This window comes from Ochotona princeps, chromosome 14, assembly GCF_030435755.1.
Source record: "Ochotona princeps isolate mOchPri1 chromosome 14, mOchPri1.hap1, whole genome shotgun sequence".
NCBI lineage: Eukaryota > Metazoa > Chordata > Mammalia > Lagomorpha > Ochotonidae > Ochotona > Ochotona princeps.
Genome location: NC_080845.1, coordinates 28,190,750 through 28,212,772, shown reverse-complemented (window position 1 = coordinate 28,212,772; position 22,023 = coordinate 28,190,750). Strand labels below are relative to the sequence as shown.

At 54.2% G+C, this 22,023-nt stretch overlaps 1 protein-coding gene across 2 annotated transcripts in view; it reads right to left on the bottom strand.

Annotated features, from left to right (window-relative positions):
- The window catches only part of ANKS6 (ankyrin repeat and sterile alpha motif domain containing 6), a 44,000-nt gene extending 26,667 nt beyond the window's left edge, over nt 1-17,333 (bottom strand). For both annotated transcript variants that reach the window (XM_058673014.1, XM_058673015.1), the window contains exons 1-5: nt 16,050-17,333; nt 7,405-7,907; nt 3,282-3,326; nt 2,326-2,530; nt 850-956 (exon numbers count right to left, since the gene is read on the bottom strand). In XM_058673014.1, the coding sequence (XP_058528997.1) occupies nt 850-956; nt 2,326-2,530; nt 3,282-3,326; nt 7,405-7,907; nt 16,050-16,405 (1,216 nt within the window). In that variant the 5' untranslated portion in view covers nt 16,406-17,333. The remainder of the gene's footprint in view (nt 1-849; nt 957-2,325; nt 2,531-3,281; nt 3,327-7,404; nt 7,908-16,049) is intronic.
- Between the last annotated feature and the right edge of the window lie 4,690 nt (nt 17,334-22,023).

Sequence of the window (22,023 nt, the reverse complement as noted above, 5' to 3'; positions counted from 1 at the left end):
ACTTCTCTCCTGATGGCCTGTCCTTCTCCCTCTCTCTCTGCAAGTGTTTAATAATAGATCCCTGTCTTCTTAAAAAAAAAATCCACTTAAATCACACTAGGAAAAAAAAATTGGCTGGGATCAGAGAAGAGAAGCAGGAGAGAAGCTGAGAAGACATTCACCGAGAGCAGTTTCTCAGATAATGAAAAAAAAAAGTATAAGAAAGAAATGGAGCTGCCAGGAGACCGTGACCCTCCCCGCAGGGTGAGGCCAGTGGGCAGGGGACAGGGACCCCAAGCCCTTGCTGTCGGCTCACTCCCCCCAGGGCATGGTCGCCTCTCTCTGTGGGAGTACATGAAGCACGGTGAGGGTCAGAGGCGACAGCCGAGGGTGCCCGCGGCAGGCATGAAGTGGTTGGCATATGCAGGGACAGTTTTCCCTCCGTATGGCCAGCTGTCAGGGTGGGCCTGTCTGAAGGAAGAAGACATCCCAGAAACACTAAGAGGAAGTTCCTGGGTACCAGAAGACACCTGCCACAGTGAGAAGGGCCAAGGAAGGGAAGGGCAGCAGATGAGTCCTGGGACTCAGAGGCGGGACCCTCCCTCTGCCAGTCAAAGGAGCAGAGTTCCTGGCCAGGAGGGCCAGTCACTGCACCGGGACCTGAGTGGCCCTCAAGGCCGGACACATGCCACCCTCTGCTCTGCCCGGAGATTCGAGAAGCCTGAGGGACTGCCCAGCCCCAGCCCAGCACGTCACTGCGGAAGGAAGTGATTTGCCTGCGGCCCCGCGGCAGGTCTCTCCCCTACGCCTAAGCAAGACCTTAAAACTCAGTTCCTGAGGCGGGGGGCAGCTTTTCCCAGAGCAACCCACCGGGCTCGCTGAGCAACATTGCCAGGTCAAAGGCTGTGTATCCATTCTTGGTGCGCAGGGTGACATCCGCCCCTTGGTTCAGCAGGTACCTGACGACTTCCTTATTCCTGGGGAGGAGGGAGGAAGGATGTGAGAACCAGGTCCATGCCAGGACACATCATGCCCAGTCTAAACCTTGATAAGAGAGGATGGTGGCGGGACCGGATGTGAGTGACAGTTCAATCAGAAACTCAATAGTTCCTGAGGGCTCTGGCCTTGGACCCATGACCCTCAAGGGGAACACAGACCCCGCTGCTGATGCCCCTCCTCCGGACCCCGGTCAGGACTGCTCCTTGGGACAGCTGCCGCTGGGTAAGCTGCCCTCTGCAGCAACCCTGGCATCTCACAGGAGTGCAAATCCTGGCTACTCCACTTCCGATCCAGCTCCCTGCTAGTGCACCTGGGAAAGCAGCAGAGGATGGCCCAAGTCCTTGGGCTCCTGCACCCCACGGGAGACCCAGAAAAAGCTCTTGGCTTTAGCCTAGCTGTTGTGGTCACCTGGGCAGTGAACTAGCAGATGTAGAAAGTCTATTCCTCCTTCTCCGTACCTTTGGCTTTTAAAGAGAGAGAGAAGGAGACAGAAAGCTGCTTCCAGAAGAGACAGAACCATATACTGCCCTGAAAGGCAAGGAAGGTGTCCCCAACTTGGAGTCAGACCCCGCTGTAGCCATGGATTCTCCCCTCCCTGGCCCTGCAAAGTGGCAGCCTCTAAGAGGGAGTGGACCCACCTCTGCCCTCTTCTTGGGCAGAGAGACCAGATAACAGTGGATTCCCAGCAACCAGCAAACCCTGACGCATGGCCTACAGGGACCCTGTCCCATGGAAGGCCCTGATCAGGAGTGGGGACAGAATGTCTGCAGTGGGATCTCTGTGCCATCATGGGGGCCAGGCACTTGCAGGGGGATGGGATTGGCCTTCAGTGTCCACTTTTTGCTCACTACCAACCACCGTGAGAAGCCAATGGCAGAAGTGGCTGGGGCTCGAGTTGGGAGGCCATGACATCTTAGGTGCAGGCTGCAGCTCATCCCCTGGCTTGCTCAACAGCTGCCCTATGGAGCCCCAGCTGTCCACTGAAAATGTCCCTTAGGCTGGCTGCTGCTTTGTGGCCACTGGGGACATCTGAGGATGGGTGACACCAGAAATTCAGAGGGTGGCAACACAGGGTGGAACGAGCCCTTGCAGTTCTCCTCTGCTACATCCGGCATTGTTGCAGCCCCAGATCTTTCCCCCCCTCTTTTTTTTTTATTCATTAATTACATTGTATTATGTGTCACAGTTTCATAGGTACTGGGATTCTCCCCACCCCTCCCCAAACCCTCCTACCATGGCGGATTCCTCCACCTTGTTTGCAGCCCAAGATCTTACAGACTGCATCTCGGAACTGGAAACCCGCCTGGAGGCTGTAGGGTAAGCTGGGGGAGTGGGGCTGGCACTGACCCGTGGTAGGTGGCCTGCATGAGGGCCGTCCAGCCGTGCACGCTGTCCTGTTTGTCCACGTCGGCATGCCTCTCCACCAGCAGCTGCACCAGCGGCAGCTGCCCCGTGACGGCTGCCAGCATCAGTGGCGTCGCCCCGTCCCCGTTGACCAGGTTCACATGGTTAGGGTCCTCGTCGGCGATCTCCTTGACCAACTGGAAGTTTCCTGTGGACACAAGGAAGCTCCGTATGATTTTGGTTCCTGTAGGGGGCAGTGGACTACTACAATGGGTGGGCCAGATGTGGGCTACCATACCTGCCCGCCTCGAATCCCTCCCTCTGCAGGGACCCTAGCTGAAAGTGTACGGTAAAAGATAACAGCATCATCAGTGCTTGGGGAAGGGCGATGGGCGCATGGGATTCTGGTCTCACTGAGGGCAAAAGTCAGAGATGGCTTCCTGGAGGTGGGGTCTATGCCAAGAGGAAATTTTAGAGCTTAGGAGACCTTGGCCACAGAGATGAGAGTGGGTGTGGACTCAGTGGGAGCATGAGAGTGGGTGTGGACTCAGTGGGGCTGGGCCTGGGGACAGGGGCCTGGGAGGGCAGTCTGGGTGCTGGGCATAAGGTAGTACTTGATAGAAGCCTGTGTGATCTGGATAAGCAAGAGCAGAATGCCTGTCTCTCAAATACTTGACAAGGACTACATGCCGGGGGCTGGGAGGGCATGCCCCACACCGCGAGAGTGTGTCCCACACCACGCTGGGGGCTGGGAGTGTTCCCACACCACGCTGGGGGCTGGAAGCGTTCCCACACCATGCCGGGGGCTGGGAGAGCTTGCCCCACACAACACCGGGGCTGGGAGAGCGTGTCCCACACCACGCCGGGGGCTGACAGCGTGCCCCACACCACACTGGGGGCTGGGAGAGCGTGCCCCACACCCTTTGGCAGCCAGAAGTTCTTCTCACGTGAGGGCTTACCCATTTTCAGTGCGTGGAAGATGTCAGGTCGCCGTTTCTCTTCATCTGGGTCAACAGACATTGGAAACGTTAGTTAGTTACTTACAGGTTCAAGGCCACGTGAGAAGCTGAGGGATGTAGCACCACGGGCCGGTGAGAAGGAGGTTCTGCAGCCTCGTGGCCCTCTAGCTGGGGGGCTTCCTAACCCATGAGCCCGTCAGCCTTTCAACACTCTGGGGACGGAGCTTGGGAAGTGACTGCGCCAGCAGGACACACTGGGCAGCAGGTGGCAGGCCTGTGCCCACAATCATAAAGCCACGGCTTGAGGCACTCTGGACGTTGGACTGATCTTTCCCAGGGATGCAGAAAAGTCTGGTCTTACAAGAACCTGCAGGCCCTAGGGAGATTCTAAAAAGATACCAGGATTCCGCTCCCCCAACCAAAACAAACAAACAAACAAACAACCTAAATGTGCATCTGTTAAGACACTGGACAGCCAACACATCCACCAAAAGAGCCAATAGCAACTTGTGCATCCCTTCCCAGCAAACAGTGACATGAATTACGACTCCTGCCCCAGCCCCACAGACACGACCACCTGTCAGTGACTGCCCAACTGACCTGCCGTACGCTGGCCCCTGCAGGCCAGCCAGCTCCTGGGCTGGTGCTGGGGGCCCCATGCCTACCCCATGGGCTCAGCTGTGCTGCACCTGCCCACTCACACCTTCCTCCGAGCCTGGCCCAGCAGGCCCCAGAAAGCAGCCGTTCTAGTGTCAGTCCACCTCCTGAGAAGAGGAACAGGGACTTGTTGGTGCAGCCTTTAATCAGTGCTGGGCTGATGCGCTGGCCTGGACTGGCTGTGCTGGGCAGTTGGGTGGAAGCCACAGCCTGGCGTGAGAGCCCCGAGCCTGGATCTGGATCTGAGCACTCCTTTAGAGTGAACTCTCCCCTTGTTGCTAACAGAGCGGTGACATCCTTTCCCCATGGTTGCAAAGACCAAATGGTAACAGAGGCGGGAAAATGTCCCCAAAAGGGGAAGGCCTTGCCAAAGACGATCGCTGCCAGCCACCAGCAACCACCCCAGCAAGGCTGCCAACTGACCTCTAGGCTCTTCATGGCCATGGAACCACGGATCTAATTTTGCCCATGAAGTTCCATCACCGATGGGGCCGGCTGTGGTGCGGCACATTGTCTTTTTTGTGACACCAGCATCCCCTATTGAAGCACTGGTTGGATCCCCTGTCGGAGGCCCGGCTGCTCTGCTTCTGAAACAGTGCCCTGCTAACGCTCCTGGGTGTGGCCCTTCTTCCCACACAGGAGACCCGGCTGGGGTTCCTAACTCCTGGCTTTGTCCTGTCCCAGCCCTGGCTGCTGCGGTCATATGAGTGAACCCGCAGATGGAAAAATCTGTGTCCCTTTCTCAGTCCCACTGCCTTCCTTCAAATAAAAACTTTTAAGAGACTTGTGTATTTGAAAGGCAGAGGGATAGAGAGGAGAGATACAGAGAGCTATCTGCCATCTGTTGGTTCATTCTCCATATGGTTGCAATGACTAGGGCTGGTTTAGGCCAAAGCTGAGCGCTTCATCCAGGTCTCCTATATAGGTGGCAGGAACCCAGGCACTTGGGCCACATTCTGTTGCTTTCCCAGGCGCATCAGCAGCAAGCTGGATCAGAAGTGGAGCGTCCAGGCCATGAACCAGAGCTCCAATGTGATGCCAGCATCACAGACATTAGCTTAATCTGATGCAGTATGACACTGACCCCTCAGAAATCATTTTTTTTTTAAATAGAAATATCATCAACATGTCAAGCTATGTAAAATACAGCACATTCCTTTAACTATCTGGGAGTCCAATCTGCTGTGGTCTGGCGCCCTTTTGTGCCCAGACCCCTTCACAGGAGACAGGTCCCGGTGTGGGCTGCTAAGCCACCACTGGTACCAATCCACCACAGAAAGCCCAGCCTGACCCCAGGGCTAGACCCTTCCTCATCCCTGCCCCCTCAGTTTTCAGTCCGTGCAGGAGCAGCTCCTGGGACCCATTCTATCTGGAGAGAGAGGAAGAAACCTGTTTTGACCCTCAACCATGATGGAGATGCGGCCATTATAGCCACAGACAGCCGATGGTCCCCTCTCCTGCTTCCCATGGGAAGAGCCCAGGGAGAGCCAGGGGCTATCCTTGTTGCTCACTTACCAATCTTTGCCATTTTGCCTTGCCCATGGCCTACCTGGGGCTTCTCCCAGGGAACCTGCGGTCCGGGTGCGCTCCGTGAGCAGGGGCACTTTGACCAGGAGGGCATCCAGCCATGCTCCTGCACTCAGCAGCCTGCATCCCATCCTGCCACACCTAACTTCTCTACCCTGCACTTGTGGGCTTTTTAGGAGAGAACAATCAAGCTCCAATCTCGGGTTCATCCCCTCAAATGCCCAAAGCTGATGTGACAGGTCAGGGCCAAAGCTGGGAGCCAGAACCTCAAATCGGGGTCTCCCATACAGATGGCAGGGGCTCAACCAGCTGAGCCACTACCTCCGGGTCTCCAGGGCACACAGCTGCAGGTGGTATGGAGAGCAGAGCCAAGACTCAAACCCAGGCACTCTCCATTCGGGCCACACACAAACATCTCAGCCACAAGGCCAGGACCCCAGCTGTCCTCAGTTTTTGCCCCATACCACTCGACATCCATACTATTGATTTTTTTTTAAACTAGGCTTATTTCTTGTTCACAGCCTGTCTCCTACAGAGGCCAATGTCACAGATTGGGTTTTTCTATGGCTACAATGGTGTCTTGTACATAGAGCATGTGCAAAATAACTGAATTAATGTGTGTGCAAAAAAAAAAAATCTCACACAGGGTAGAGGACATTTGGCATTGTGATTAAGTAGCCACTTGGGACACTTGAATTGCATATTGGTGTACCTGGTTCAAGTCCCAGCTACTCTGCTTCGATCCATACTCTGCAAACGCATGTCCTGGGAGACAGCAGGTGTTGGCTCAAGCACACGGGTCCCTGCTATTCAGGTGGAGACGTGAACTGTGGGGCTCCTGATTTCAGCATGGCTCTGTCCTAGATATGACAGTAACTCTAGGGACTAGGAACCAGCAAATGCAAGACTCTCACTGCCTTCCAAACAAAGTAAAAATATATTAAAAATGTTAAATGTATCTCAACACTGAAGAAAGCACAATAGCTTCTCTTCAGCAGCTGTGTACACACGCCAGCCAGGCAGTGGGATAAACGCTCCACAGCTGGTTTCACCTTTGCTCCCCAAATCCACCAAGGGGTACTGTGCTAATTTTAAGTCGTGGTCCTACTGTGTGCAGTGAACTAGACATGCTGGTGGTTGTGTTTGTAAATCACGTGCCTTACTCATCTGAAAGGCAGAGTGGGCTCTCCCTTGCTGGTTCATTCCTTCAATGCTCCCAGCTGCCATGGCTGGGTCAGGTCCAAGCCAGGAGCCAGGCTCTCAACCCAAGACTCCCACATGGGCAGCCCTCACCTGCTGCCTTCCAGGGTGCACGTGAGCAGGGAGCCAGAAGTGGGGGTGGAGCCAGAACCTGGACCCAGGCACTCTGTTGCAGAGAGCAGGGCTCCCAAGCAGAGGGGGAAGCACTACGCTGAACGCCCACCCCTCGAACCAGAGGTCTGCAAACACACTGTGTTCTGGGGGCAGATTTGCTGAGGATTGATTAGCCATCCTTCAGATGCCAGGAAAATGGCAAAAACAAACAAACAAAAAACAAGAAAAAAACCCAGGACACACATTATTGAAGCAGAAACTGAAAAGGGGGCTCATTCTTTTCTAATTGTGTGTGAGTCATTTTTGCAGGACTGAGCACTGGCAGGTGAGGTTAGGCGCACCAGAGGAGCTGGCCAACCAACCATAGCCCTGGGGCCACACCTGCCTCCAGCCCTAACTCAGCCAGGGGACCACACCGGATCTGGCCATGCCCTCTCATTTACATAAGACACAAGGCTGATTTTACCCTAGCAGCTTACAAAACCTGAAATGTTTACGCTGCCTTTTTACAGGAGAAAGCTTCCTTGTTCTGGAAGGATCCCAGGTCCACCTGCATCAGAAGCAGTCTGGCTTGGGAACAGGGGTCTGGCCAGGAACCATGGGACAGCAGAGCGGGTGGTCTGACCTGTTTTGGGCCTGACGGTGGTCAGTGGGTCCAGGTAGTCGGCAAGGTCCCTGTGCTTGCGGTCCAGCGCCACCTCGAAGGCAGTCTTCCCCAGCACGCTGAGGTGGTCGGGGTTGGCTCCCTTCTCCACCAGCTGCTGGGTGATGCTCAGCCGCCCGGCAAGCGCAGCCAGCATGAGCGGGCTCCAGCCCACAGTCGGGGCCACGCGGTTGGAGTCGGCGCCCCATTCCATCAGCAGGCGCACCACAGCCTCGTGCCCATGCTGGATGGCGGCCATCAGGGCCGTGATGTCTAGCAACTCATTCCTGCTGTCCCCCGAGCCTGGCTGCTCGCCTGAGGAGTTGGGAGGGTCCACGAAAGCGCCGGCTTCCAGGAGCAGCTTCACCACTCCTAGGTGGCCACCCCGAGAGGCCACAGTGAGCACGCTGGCCCCCAGACGGTTCTGAGCGTTGGCGTCGGCCCCATGATCCAAGAGGAGGTGTGCCACGTTCACATGCCCAAATCTGCCAGAAAGAGAACCAATGATGCTAAACGTGGAGCCGTAGTGAACAAACAGCTATGCAATCCTCCTATCATTACCTGAAAGCCCAGCACCTGCTGACAATAACTGACTCTAGGCGGTGTCCTGGCCCCGCAGGTGCATCCCAAGCTGAGCAGTGACCACCCTGCCTAGGTGGGAGTGCAGCCCTGTTGTCCTCCTGCTTCATGACCCAGAGAAAGGACTCTGGGTTTGACCTGTGAAGTGGGGGATGCAACTGTACCCACCTCAAAGGTTACTGAGGGGGCCTGGCGCAATAGCATAGTGGTTAAAGTCCTTGCCTTGCACACACCGGGATCCCATATGGGCGCTGGTTCTAATGCTGGCGGCACCACTTCCCATCCAGCTCCCTGCTTGTGGCCTAGGAAAGCAGTCGAGGATGGCCCAGGGCTTTTGGGACCCTGCACCCGCATGGGAGACTCACTCGGAAGATGCTCCTGGCTTCAGATTGGCTCAGCTCCAGCCGTTGCAGCCGCTTGGGGAGTGAGCAATCAGACGGAGGATCTTCCTCTCTGTCTCTCCTCTCTGTACATCTGCCTTTCCAATAAAAATAAATCTTAAAAAAAAAAAAAAGGTTACTGAGAGTGACAGGAGTGCATATAATTTTTTGTGTTTCTGTGTTTTTTTTTTTTTTGCAAGCTGAGACAGCGCCACCTGCTGGTTTCCTCCACATATGCCCACATTGGACAAAACGTGGTTAGACCAAAGCCAGGAGGCAGGAGAGTGCATGCCAGGTCTCCCCCAGTTACATGAGCGATCACTGTCGCCTCACAGGGTCTATATCAGCTGGCAGTGGGAGCCCAGACAGGAGTCCAGCATCAAACCCATGCATTCTGATGTGGGACAAAGGCCTCTGAACCACTAGGCTAAACACTCCAAATGAGTTGATACACACAGGAAGCACCACGTCCTGGCAACTACGATTTACCTTTCACAACAAGTCGAGGTCACTCAGCGGGTAAGGGTTGGGAAGAGCAGCAGGGCCTCAGGTACCTGCTGTCCCTGATCCTTCCCCTGGTCACTCGTCTCAGCCTGGGCAGGGCCCCTGTCTAAGTCATGTCTACCTTGGCCAGCCCCGCACAGCCGATGGCCAAGAGGTGTGGCGCTTGCAGAGGCTGGGCAGCAAAGAGGGGCTTCAGCACCAAGAGCCGAGGCCCACTGCCCCCCGCCCCCACGCCCCCGCTACCGCAGGAGGCTGGCCAGACCTAGCTCAAAGAACCTGGAGATGGAGGGGTGCTGGGAGACTGGAGGGGCAGACAGGCGTCCACCAACTGTCCAGTGCCAGGGAGAAGAAAAGAGAGCTTGTCAACATCTTGGGGCACAGAAGTTAAGTCCTGTGGCATCTTTGGTCACAGTGCAGCTGTGCACATCTGAGCTGCAAGTGACCCTGGACCGGGACTAACCAGGAGAAAAGAACATAGAGGCAATGTGCCAGCCTCTAGGTAGCTTTGTGACCAGCCTATGTCACACCTGTGCAGTGCCATCCTACGTTGCAATTGTGCAGGGCCAGCCACACTGCATCTGTGCCATGGCTCTCTGCATGTCCGAGCTGCTCGCCTCTCCTTTCAGAAGACAGCTTCTAGGCCTCATCTAAACCCAAGTCGTCCTCCTCCCTGCGGAGGAAGCAGGGCCGGACCAGGGCTGAGTGTACAAATTCCTCCTGGGATGTGAACCTTGGCAGCTCAGGGTCAGCTTGCAGAGCACGAGGTGGGAAAGGGGGACGCCGCCTCTTCCTCTGGAGCACAGAGTGGGAGCAGTGGGGCAGGCCAAAATGCAACACCCTCACGTGCAGAGGGCTACACCCTCAGGAGTCTCTCCATGTGCAGCCCCCAAGATGGTATTTTGCAGGCTGAAATTCGCTACTGGCCTCTAGGCCTCTCATTGCCGACGGGCCCTACCTACCTGCCAGAGGCACTTCCTTTTCCATCACACACTCCAAGCCCTCCACAGTGGCATCCTTCCCTCCCTCCTTGCCCCAACCCTGCCCCATTCCACCACTCGGTCCCTCCAGCCAGTCCACCACCCACCAGCAGACCCTTGGCCTTCCCTGAGCACCCATGCCTCTGCAGCTCCACCCCATGGCTGCACTTGAGCTCTCCTTCCGGAACCGCCTCCCCTCTGGAGAGGAGCTTCCCTGGCACGAGGCTGGGGCTGCCCATCCTTGTTTCCCAGCCCCAGTCCAGGGAGTTCTGTCAAGTGGACAAGTGAGTAAAGGAACACGAGAACAGACCTACCACGGGCAGTGGGAATGACTCCGTTTCAGCCGAGATCACAGCTGAGTTCTAACAGCTCGGACAAGGCGCTGTTGGATCTTGATCTCATGTGATCTTAATAAAGCTCAAGTCTACTATACAAACGCATCCTCTCCCACTCTACAGATGAGAAAGCTGTGGGTCGGAGTGCAGGGCAGTTTGTCCAAAGCCCTCCGGCTGAAAAGGAACAGACACAAACCTGACCCCAGGCTCCTGGCAGGATACCCTGCTTGGTTTTTGTTTTTGTTTTTTTTTTTTTTTAACAGAGGTAGGCAAACAGGGATGCCTTGGAGCAGAAACACTGAGACTTGGAATGGGTTCTGAACTCTCAGAGAGCCCAAGAGAGCACTCAATTAGGCTGAAAATTAAAAAAGGGATTCAAGGAAAGCAGAGATAATTTTGTGGATGTTAGGCTTCTAATCGGTAATTACTGGAGATGGGGTTGCTAGAGGCTTTCTGAACAGGTGCTGTGATTACGGATTAATTTCAGCAATTAACACCTGTGTCTCTACAGCTGGCACACCTTTCTGCCCCTCGGAGCCCTGGGCAGAGAGTCCAGTCTTCCACGCAGGCAGGTGGGAGGTGGAGGCGCCAAAAAAGGGCCACGGGAGAAAGGGTTCTGTTAGAGCCAAAGTAAACGCCGGGCCATGCCATCCCTGCGGACAAGCTCTGGGGGGTTGCTTGCTTGTTGCCAACGCCAAGCGGGAAACTCACCCTGGGCTACTGGACTGGTGGCCACTGGGAGCTCAGGCCTGGAGCCACCTACCTCAGATTCTCTCTCTCTTGCTAGCTCAGTGGCCTTGGGCAAGTGACTCAACTTCTGTGGGCAGAAATCCCTCATCGGTATGATGAGGCAGGGATGCCAGCAGCATCTGGATCTCGAGGCTGTGTAAATGAGCTAACTCCGGGTAAGCACCGGGCGCAGCCGGCTTGATACAGAGGCAAGTGTTCCGTGAGGGGCTCTGAGAACAAGAGTGTACACGAACAGAACCATTTCCGACACGCAAATACACCCACGGGAGACTCCAGGTGTACTGCAGGCCCAGTGCCGGGGCCTTGGAAACCCTGAGGCCTGGGATGGCAAACACACATACACTTAGGCTTCCAGGACATCTGGGGTGGGAGGAGAGATGACAGAGCTCTGAGGAAGATGCTCACGGCCAAGCTGCTGTCCTTTCAGAGTGGGGGGACACAGAACCCTCTCCAAGGGCAAGCCCCTTCCCGATGGCAGATTCCCTCGGTGGGAGACTGGGGTGCGCACCCCCTCCACACAGAGCTGAGGACACCCAGGAAGAGCGTAGGCTTAGAGGCCCAAGGTCCTGAGAGAAGAGCAAGAGGGCCTTCCCACCCCATCCTGGGAATGTCACCTTCTGCACATGCAAGTAACAGTGAGAGCCTCACAGACGTTCCCTGAAAGGCACCTGCAAGAGGAGACCAGAATACAGTCTGAGGGCCAAGGTGAGGATGCTGCGACTGTTCGTCCTAGCCCTTGTTACAACACTGCCTGTTGAGCCAAGGCCAAGTTCACTGCGCTAAATGAGAGGGGACCTAATTCTGAGACTCCAGCCCCATCAAATGAATGGAAATTAAGAAGCTGAAACTCGGTTTCCCGCCCACCCCAAGTCCCGGATGTGGGGCATGCTCTGAGATATTTGCTCAAGTGGTTTTAATAGTTCTCCAGTTATGAATCGCTGCCAGTTTCGCTCGATGAGGTCGTCCACTGATTGATATGGTCCATCACAAAGTCTCCATTTGCCCCACATTTCGCTGCCAACATATAGCTGAGATGAATGATTGACCTGTTCTGTCTTCTGTCCTTTCCTGGTTAGAGTTCTGAGTCCAGCAGTTCGACTGGGGAGATCTCCGGGTGGGGCTTCTCCCTCAATATCCCCCTTTACCTCAGATACATGATGGAAACAATATGGACATAATAGTATTACCCACTTCCCTATACCCCCTGAACCTTTTTTTTTTTTTAACCGCAATTAACTATGTAAAGATTGTCAACAATACAATACAATAAAAGAAAAAAAAAAAAAGAAGCTGAAACTAAGCTGTGGGCAGCACTGCCCATCCTGCAGGCTGTGATGAGCAGCTAATGCTTCAGAAAGAGAACCCGGGAATCTGTATCTGGGAAGCATCCGGGACATTCTGATGTGTGGCCAAGTGGAACACCACTGAGGTAGGCCACTGGGAATCACACGGTGTGCCGGATGCCGACACCCGGGCTGCAAAGAGGGACAGTACAGGGGGCTTCCAGGAAGCAGCAGCGCCAGAAGGGAAGGAGGTGCGTCTGCGAGGGCATTGGAGGCGGCCAGGCGAATGGGCAGTGCCTCCAGAATAGCTCGAAGTTTGTGTGTGTCACCTGGTTGAGGCTGGACAGCAGTTACCCAAACCACAGGATCACCCGCTTGACATGGCGGCTGAAAATAAGGTATATTGCAGAATCAAACTGGGCTCATCAGACCAGTTCCTTGGGAACCACTGGGTCCCAAAAAGCAGATGAAGTGGCTGAGGGGAAATACTGCCTGCAGAGAGAATGATCACTGCTGAAGAGTTGACCTGAAGTGGGGAGAGCCATGTAGTTATCCAGGCGGGTCCAATGCAGCCACAGTTCAGTGTGGAAGCGGAGAAGGGAGGCAGTGGCGTGATCACGGCTGGCCTTCAAGAAGGAAGGGGCCGTGAGCCAAGGAGTGCTGGCGGCCTCCAGAAGCCGGAAACGGCAAGAGGATGGGTTCTCCCTTACAGCCTCCAGAAAAAATGCGGCTCCACTGTCATGTGATTTACCCAGCTCACCCCAGCTCACAGTCTGACCTCCAAAACTGTAAGACCTGAATCTCTGGTGGTCTTAGAGCACCAACCATGTGCTAGGCTGTGCCAGCAGCCAGAGGAAGTGGGTACAGCGGAGGGAGAGCCATGAGGCACCAGCCCTATCCATCAGAATTGCAAAGGACCCCTGCACCTGCTCAGGTGTGAACCGACAGTGAAGTCACTGTAACGTGAATGACAGCAAGGGGCTGGAAAGAGTCAAAGATGACTGCCCGCTGGGGCTGGTGAAGTGACAGTACAAGGTGCAAGGCCATCAGACCCACGGCAGGGTTTAGGAAAAGCAGCCACAGCGCCTGGCATGAAGAACACGGGCGCAGAGCACTGAGTGGGGCACCTGTGGCAAGGAGCATAAGGAGAAGAGCGGCCATCTCGTAGGCTTGTGCTGAGTCCGCCAAGCAAGCAGGGGCTGCTGGTGTCAGGATACCCAGGGGGCATAGGAAATGATGTCTGAACACTTTTGCTTATGACCACTGTGGGGTGAGGGAGGGATACTGCTAGTATCTTACGAGTCCAACATCTCAACAGTACTCAGGTGGAGAAACCCTGGCATAAAGCTCTTAAGAAAGAAACAAAACACATTAGGCAACTCGGCCAGTAGGGCTCCAGCTCTCTCCTTCTCTCTCCTTCCCCACTAAGGACTCCTGGCTGTTCCTCTAGGACTGATCCTAGTAGCAGGGGAGGATGCTCCAATTGCTCCCACCAGGACAACCGTCTTCAGGCCCCCAGCAAGCGTATCAATGGATCCTCTGCTCTTCCTACACTTAAATACCACCCACTCCTGCACCACGCAGCCCACCAGCCTGCCAGGGCCCATCCACTCCTGCACCACACAGCCCACCAGCCTGCCAGGGCCTACCTCCTCCTCCACCACGCAGCCTGCCAGCCTGCCGGGGCCCACCCACTCCTCCACCATGCAGCATGCCAGCCTGCTGGGACCCACCCACTCCTCCACTACGCAGCCCGCCAGCTTGCCGGGACCCACTTCCTCCTCCAACCATGTAGCCCACCAGTCTGTCGCAGCCCGCTAGCCTGCCGGGGCACACCCACTCCTCCACCACATAGCCCATCAGCCTGCCAGGGACCCCGCTGTGTTTCCACAGAACTCTCTGGGCTACACCAATGACTCTTTGCCCCTGGTCTCTCCACATGCCCATCATCACCTATCACTTAGCATCTTTGTGCTGCCCATAATGCCTCCTTCTGCCGCCCACTATCCAAACGCCCTTGCTGCCCTGCATTCTGCGCTGATTCAGATGATGAAGTTAGATCACCATGTTCAAATCCTGACACGTCATTCAACGGCTGTGTGGCCTTGGCCAAGCCAGCTAACTTCTCTGTGGCTCTGTTTGCTTTTCTCTAGGACAGTAGCACTATTTTTGTCATAATATCGGGGGAGGAGGAGAAGCTATGGTGATGAAACCATGAGTAGGCTTCGAGAATGTTTTGTGCCTATCAATCAACTCCACACTTTCAGTTCCATATTTGGATGATGAACTTTTTGAAGTATTCTCGCCAACAACCAATGAACAAATACTACACTGAATGAACATTTTCCCTCTAATGGCTAACTGGCCCCTCAGCTACCAGCACCAGCTGTCACTTTATTTTTTTATTCTAAATATATTTTTGTTTGTAAGACAGAGTTTTACAGAGAGAGACAGAAAGAGAGGTGTTCCAGTCACTGGTTCACCATGGACAGAGCTGAGCTGAGCTGAACGAAGTTGGGACCCAGGAGCTTCTCCCAGGTCTCCTACGTAGGTGCAAGGACTCAGGCCATCCTTCACTGCTTTCCAGGCCATAAGCAAAGAGCTGAATGGGAAGTGGAGCCGCAACATGAACCCCTTGCCCATTTGGGATCCTAGTGGTGCATATGGGATCCTGGCAAGCATTTAGCCACTGAGCCATTGTGCCAGGCCCGGGGGCTATCAATCTTATCTGACACATTCATGGAGCAAAGTTCTCCCTAGACCTATGCTGTGGACCTCCTTGCCCTCTAGATGCCCCCTCGTCAGCTCCCCATTGGATGACTCTTCTTAGGGTGTCCTCCACAAACACCCTGCCCCCCAGGATGTGTGGGCCTGTCCCTTCTCCTTCATTCTCTGCTTGATGCACCTGCCGCCATCTCTGTCGCCTCCCTCACCTGGGCCCCCAGCACCAGCAGCCAACCAGCCATCAGGCCCTTCCTCACAATCCAGCCTGTGGTCCAGGATGCCATCGCCTCTCTCCTGGCCTGCTGCTGCAGCCTCCTGGGAGCCCACCTTTCTAAACCAGCTCCCCCTGCCGCCAATCCCCTCCTTCCCCTGCAATGAATGGAGTTCCTCCACACAGGCCAAGTTCATCGTGTCCCTCTCTCTACCCTGCATGGGTCACAGGGGCCCTGGCAGTCTGGGCCTCCACTCAGCTCCTGGCACAAGTCTCACCTCTCCTGGCAGAGCTCAACTCCTAGGGCCTTAAATGCCTTCCCAGCCGGGCACTGTTCCAGCAGCTGGTACAACCATCACCACCTGAAGTCGGCTCCAACTCCCATCCCACCTTCCTACCTCCCGGGGTTCCTTGGGATCCACAGCCACACCTCGTCTCCACCAAACCTGCTCCTGCACCTCCCCCAGCAAGGTCAGCAGTCCTCCTAGCTAGCCCAACCATTCCAGTCCTTCCCGCACCGTGGGGACTCGGGACTTGGACCCTGGCAGTATCCCCAGCACCGAGCCAGAACTGGTGGTCAGGTCTTCAGGAAGCCTTTGTGGCAAGAAAGCATGGGAAAAAGGTCTGCAAGGGTCTACGGACAGTCTCCAGGTTGCGTTTTTAAAGGCCAAAGCTTCCAGAAGCTGATTTCATGCAAGTTAAGCGTTTCCAATTGCTCTCATGGTCAAAGTTTGCCAAAAACCATTCCAAGTTTACCACAGCAAACTCTAACGAGTCCTTGACCCTTCAACTTCCGGAGCGTCTAGTCGGGGGCAGAAGGGAGGCATGGCGCATCCTGAAGGCCCCTTCTCGGCCGCCACTCCCGGGAGCCCCGGCCCGCTCACCTGGCCGCCTGCATGAGCGCACTCCAGCCATAGTGGTTGCGGCTGTTGACCGAGGCGCCGCGCCGCAGCAGGAAACGCACCAGCGGCTCGTGGCCGCCGGCCGCGGCGAACTGCAGCGCCGTGTTGCCCGCCTCGTCCGAGCAGTCCACGGGCACCGGCGCTCCCGCCGCCACCGCCGGCGCCCCGGGCCCAGCCGCCTCGGCCCCCGCCGGCTCTGCGCCCGCCTCGGGCTCCGCGCCGCGCTCAGCCGGCTCCGCCGCCCCCGGCTCCAGCAGCCGCCGCGCCGTCTCCGTGTCGCCCTGATCGCAGGCGCGCAGCAGCAGCTGGAAGGCCGGGGGCAGCCCGCCCTCGCCCATTGCCGCCCGGGGCTCGCGGCCGTCCGCGCCCGTCGGCCTTGGCGGGGCCGCGCCGGCTCCGCCTCCGGATACGGGGCGCCCGCGCCCCCTTCCGCCCGCCGCGCGGTCCGCGCAGCCCCGGGCGCCTACTGTGTGCCGGGAGCGCACGCGAGGTGGGACCGTGCGCCTACTGTGTGACGGAGGAGGGGCGCATGCCGGGGCGGACCGCGCCTTCACCACCCGCGTCCGGGGCGGGAGGACGGCGGGTTCCGGGAGGCTCCACCAGTGTCCGCCGCCCGGACCCGTGGGCAGCCCCTGCCTTCTGGACGCCGGCTCGCGGCCCTCTCCCGCCGCTCCGGAGACTTCCTGTTGGGGACAGGGGTCGGAGCGGCCCGCGTGTCAAGGACCGCTGGGCCCGGGGCCGACCCCATATCCCCACTGGCCTTGACTGGACTGGCATATCCACTGCCCTGTCTTTATAATCCGGTGCGCATCCTCCGTAATAGCTGCCTGACTTAATCGAACGGGACCACCGCGTTCCTGTACATCAGTAGCAACAGACGTTAGTACAAACGCACCAGTGTGCATCTCAGACCCACTCGACGAGAAACTGCGTGTGGAGCTGCCAACCTGTGGCTTGACAAAGCCCTGCGGGTTAGTTTAATGGCACCGGAAAGTTGGAGACTTGGCCTTGGGTCTTGCAGAGGGGAGCATTGGCCACCCAGGAGGGTTCAGAGGTTGTGTCTTAACAGTGACCACACAGCAGGGGAGCTGTGTGGCTAGCCCTGGGATATCCTGTCCGGCTCTCCATCCTCAGCACGTGTTGACCAAGTGCCTGTGCCAGTAAACACCCAGGTGCTGGGCAGGCGGATGGACACCCGCGAATTCCCTGGATAATCCTCCCCAAATAAACAAGGAAAGAGCTTGCAGGTGGTGGAAACAGCAACCAGCCTCACTCCTGGTAAGTCGCTTACCTGTGCCACCTGCCCATCACAGTGATATGGAATAGGTGCCACTGGTTGACTGGGTTCCATAGACTGAGCGCTGTGGCCAGACATGACAGAGTTCGACCCGTGACTGTTAAATGACCGAGTCTCCTCTGTGTAGAATTGCAGTGCAGGGCAAAGGAGGCAAAGATGAGACAGGTCTGGGCTGGCAAGAACAGGTGCTCTTAGCAGAAGTGTGAAGGCAGGACAGTCTTGAAAGTCCATAAGGCTTTTTTTTTTAAATATGTATGTACTTTATATGTGTGTATACTTTATCTTTTAAAGATTTTTTTATTTGGAAGGCAGAGTTAGGGAGAGCAATATCTTCCCTCCACTGGTTCACGCTGTAAGGACTTACAGCTGGTGCTGAGCCAGGTAGAAGCCGGGAGCCTGGAACTCCGTTCACGTCTCCCAGTCTCCTATGTTGAGTGGCGGGGGCCCAAGCCCTCAGGCCATCTTCCCATGTTTTCTGGGTGCTTTTGCAAGAAGCAGGATGGGAGGTGGGAGGTGGAGGTACCTGAACTTCAGCTGGTGCTGGTCTAGGATGCACCCCAATTCCAATCCTGAGGGCTCAGCTTGCAAGGGGCTTTCATGCCCAGATGAAAACTGAGCTGTGGGGAGCTTCAGAAAGTACCTGAACAGGTGAATTTCAGAACTGGAGCTCATCTCTCGAGCCCAATTTGGTGCACGTGCTCTCACTTCCAAGTGTGGCTCCACTCACAAATAGGGCAACTTCCTCTTGAAAGTCAAATTGAAGATGTTTGTTTCCTTGAAAAATCCTCAAAAACTGTACCATTGTCTGATGTTGGTTATTCAGGTGTCTTACAGTACTAATGTTTTCATTATGAAAGTAACGCAGAAGCAGTACAAAAGGACGTAGGGTGGGAGTAAAAGCCCCTTCCCCCTCCTGCATTGATACCTGATCATTGCTTCTATTATGTCTTTCTGAAAATAGTTCCTGGAGCTCCAAGTGTACACAGGTGCATATGGGCATTCGTGTTACAACTTTTTGTAAAAAAGATTTATTTACTTTTATTGGAAAGGCAGATCAGATTTATGGAGAGAAGGAAAGACAGAGATAAAGATCTTCCGTCCGCTGGTTCACTCCCCACAAGGCCGCAGGTATAAGCTGGGCAGTCCCCTGTGAAATAGTCTTTCTAGACATCTCTTTCTTTTGGGGAGCCTCCCCTAAACCAGCATGGGGGGTAGTGGTTAGTGCACATCTAAGCCCAGGGTTTTTTTGCTGAGGCCGTTGTCAAGGCCCTTTTTGCTGACATGGTCCCATGTCAGGATTACAGGGTGTTGTTGGCCAACCCCAGCTCTCTCTGCTGTCGCTTGCAGACAGCCTGCCTCAGAGTGGAGATTGCCCAAGAGAGAGCAGAGCCCGGCAATAGGAGATCAAGTCGCACCGTCCTCAGCCCCAATTCTTTCTGGTAGGTTTCTTGTGGGCCGATTGTCATCGCTTGCAATCCAAGCCTGAACAAATCTGCTTTGATGAACAGGTTGATGCCATGCATGCTAGTCTATATCTTGCTCTTTCTTTCTTCTTTTCTTTTCTTTCTTTCCTTCCTTCCTTTTACTTTTCCATTTAACAGTGTCTTGGGATGTATACCAGGGATGGGGAAACTTTTTTTTGTCAATGACCATTTGGATATTTGTAACATCTTTTGTGGGACATACAAAATGGTCAGGTTAAAAATTAGCCTGGGAATCCCAGAGCCTATGGAACTGTCATAAAATGAAATAAAAAAATTTAGCCTGTTTTAGACTTACTGAATTTTGAGTCCTGCCTGCAGTTGCTTTGGCAAGGTCAAACCAAATGATTTTGCAGATCTTCTATGGCCCATGGGCCAGACGTTCCCCACTCCTGATGTAGACGAATAGATAGATCTGCTGTGTTGTTGTTTTTTTAATTTTGAGATATGCACACTTATTTGAAAGGCAGAATAACAGGGAGGAAGAGAAAGATCTGCTAGTTCACTCTCCCAAACACCTACAATAGACAGGACTAGGTTCTAGGCTGAAGCCAGGAGCCCAGAACCCCATCTCATGTGGATGACGGTGACCTAAAGCCCTGGACCATCATCTGGTTGCCTCTCAGGTGCATTAGCATGGAGCTGGGACTGAACTGGAGGAATAGGATTTGAACCAACACTCCAGTATGGATGGTGGTCAACAGGCAACTTAACCTACCACCCTACAACAGCCTACAATGCCCAACCCTGCTATATCTGCTTTTTATTATTTTAAGAGTTATTTATTGTTTACTTAAAAGAGAGAGTTACAGAGAAACAGAAAGACACAAAGGGAGAGATCTTCCATCCATTGATTCAGTTGTCAAATGACTACAACGGCCAGGGTTAGGCCAGACCAAAGCCAAGAACTTCTTCTGGGTCTCACACATGGGTGCAAGGGCCAAACGCTTTGATTATGCTCTGCTGCTTTCCCAGGTGCATTAAGAGGAAGCTGGATTAGAAACAGAACAGCTGGGTCTTGATATGACACCTGTTTGGGATGCAGGCACTGCAGGCAGCGACTTTTCTGCCATGCTACCTGCTGGCTCCTGTTGTATCTGTTTTTAACGATTGCACATAACACTGATCATTATACATGACACAGTTTATTAAATCATTTTTAAATGCTGCAAAAGAACGTATTTGCATTTTCTGCCATTGTAAACGCAGCAGTACTGGTAGCCATTGGCTTCTCACAGGAGACAGGTGGCACATTGGCTGAGGTCTTGAGGAACATTTGCTAGAGAACCACAAGCATGGACAGGGTTTCCCAAGGAACATCCGAGTGGTGGAGTACCCAGGGCTGACAACAATGAGGAGCAGACATCATCCTAGGCCTGGTGAGCCGGAATGAGCACTCAGCGTGACCCTCATGATCCATGCGCACACTGAAGCAGCTCAGCTTGACACAGATACCCCTGAGGCAAGCGGACCTCTCCCTAGGCATCTTTCTGCATGAATCACTGTTTCGGTTAGCGTCCTCAGAGTCAGGTGCCTACCTGGTTCTTTCTGTGGCAACGGTGCTTACAGAGCAGAAAGGGCTGGTGGAAAAGGAAAGGGAAGCCACTGGCTCAGATGTCAGCTGACACCTGAGCAGGCGGAGTGGGAAGTGCCTGGATGGCAGACCATCAGAGATGACATGCTGTGGTGACCTGCCTCAGGCAGAAATGGCCAGCTCCTGGTTCTGCCACCATGCTCAGCCACTAACTGGGAAGAGCCAGAAGACACTCCAGGATCCGATGGCATAGTCAGACGTGTGTGAGGTGACAGGGACAAAGCCTCCGGCTTCTAGGGTGTCCTGTGCCGCCGCAGAACACAGTGGCCTGTGAGTTTCTTTCAGTTCAGAGGAGACAGCACAGGTTAAGTGTTGGAGGGCATATGAACAGCTTCTTTTTTTAAAGATTTATTTATTTTTATTGCAAAGTCAGATGTATACAGAGAGGAGGAGATACAGAGAGAAAGATCTTCCGTCCCCAAGTGACTGCAACGGCCGGTGCCGCGCTGATCCAAAGCCAGGAGCCCAGATCCTCTTCCAGGTGTTCCATGTGGGTGCAGGGTCCCAATGCTCTGGGCCGTCCTCGACTGCTCTCCCAGGCCACAAGCAGGGATCTGGATGGGAAGTGGGGCCGCTGGGATTAGAACCAGCGGCCATAGGGCATCCCAGAGCGTTCAAGGTGAGGGCTTTAGCCGCTAGGCCACGACTCCAGGCCCAATGAATAGCTTCTTAAGAGAGTGTGGCTGCCACCTGGATAGAAAGAATGGGTGGGCTCTGGGTCATTTTAGGGCAAGAAGGAAAAACAGGTGGAAAGTGTGATGGATTAGGCAGAGGTAAGGAGTGCTATGATGTAGAATAATCTGTAAAGTGCATATGCTTTTCCACATCTTATTTTTCCTAATAAGGTAATGATGTTTGTTATAAAGAATTCAGATGCAGAAACATAGAAGGCAAGCTCTTTGGAATTTATAGTTCTTGATTTTTTTTTAACCACTTTATTTGCCTACAAGTGGTCAATTATCATTTGTGGAAGAAAGCTAATGAATTAAATGAAAGTGAACGAACCATAGAATCTCAGTCAACAGAGGGAAAGGTAACTCAGTTAATGGTTTGGTGAAAATTTTTTCGCCTTGTGTATGTGTTGATGTGTGTGATCTAGCTAGAATTGGATCATGTGGCCCACAGAGCTCCACAAGGTGCTTACCTTGGCTTAGCAAAACATCTTAAGACATATTTACATATTAGCCTCCTAGAATGAACTCACGCTTGCTAATGGCACTGTAGTGCATTATGGTCTGACGCCGTGTGCAATGCTTGTACTTTATCGTCTCCAACTTTGCTTTTGTTCACAGTACTGAAGTAGTTGTCTCTGTAGGCATCTCCGTTGAGCGCTTGCAAGTCTGTTTCTGTCGAATAAATCCCCAGATGTGGAACTGCAGAGTTGAAAGGATGTTAAGTATGAACATTTCTAAATAATGGTGCCTGACTGCTTTTCAGAAAGTAATTCCAGTTTCCCTTCCCACTGGTGGTGTAGGAGAGTGTGTTTATTCAGATCCTTGACAAAATCGGAATTAAAAACCTTTTACATCTTTGAATATCTGATTGGTGAAAGAATCCTTCATTGTAAGTTTACACTGCATGCAT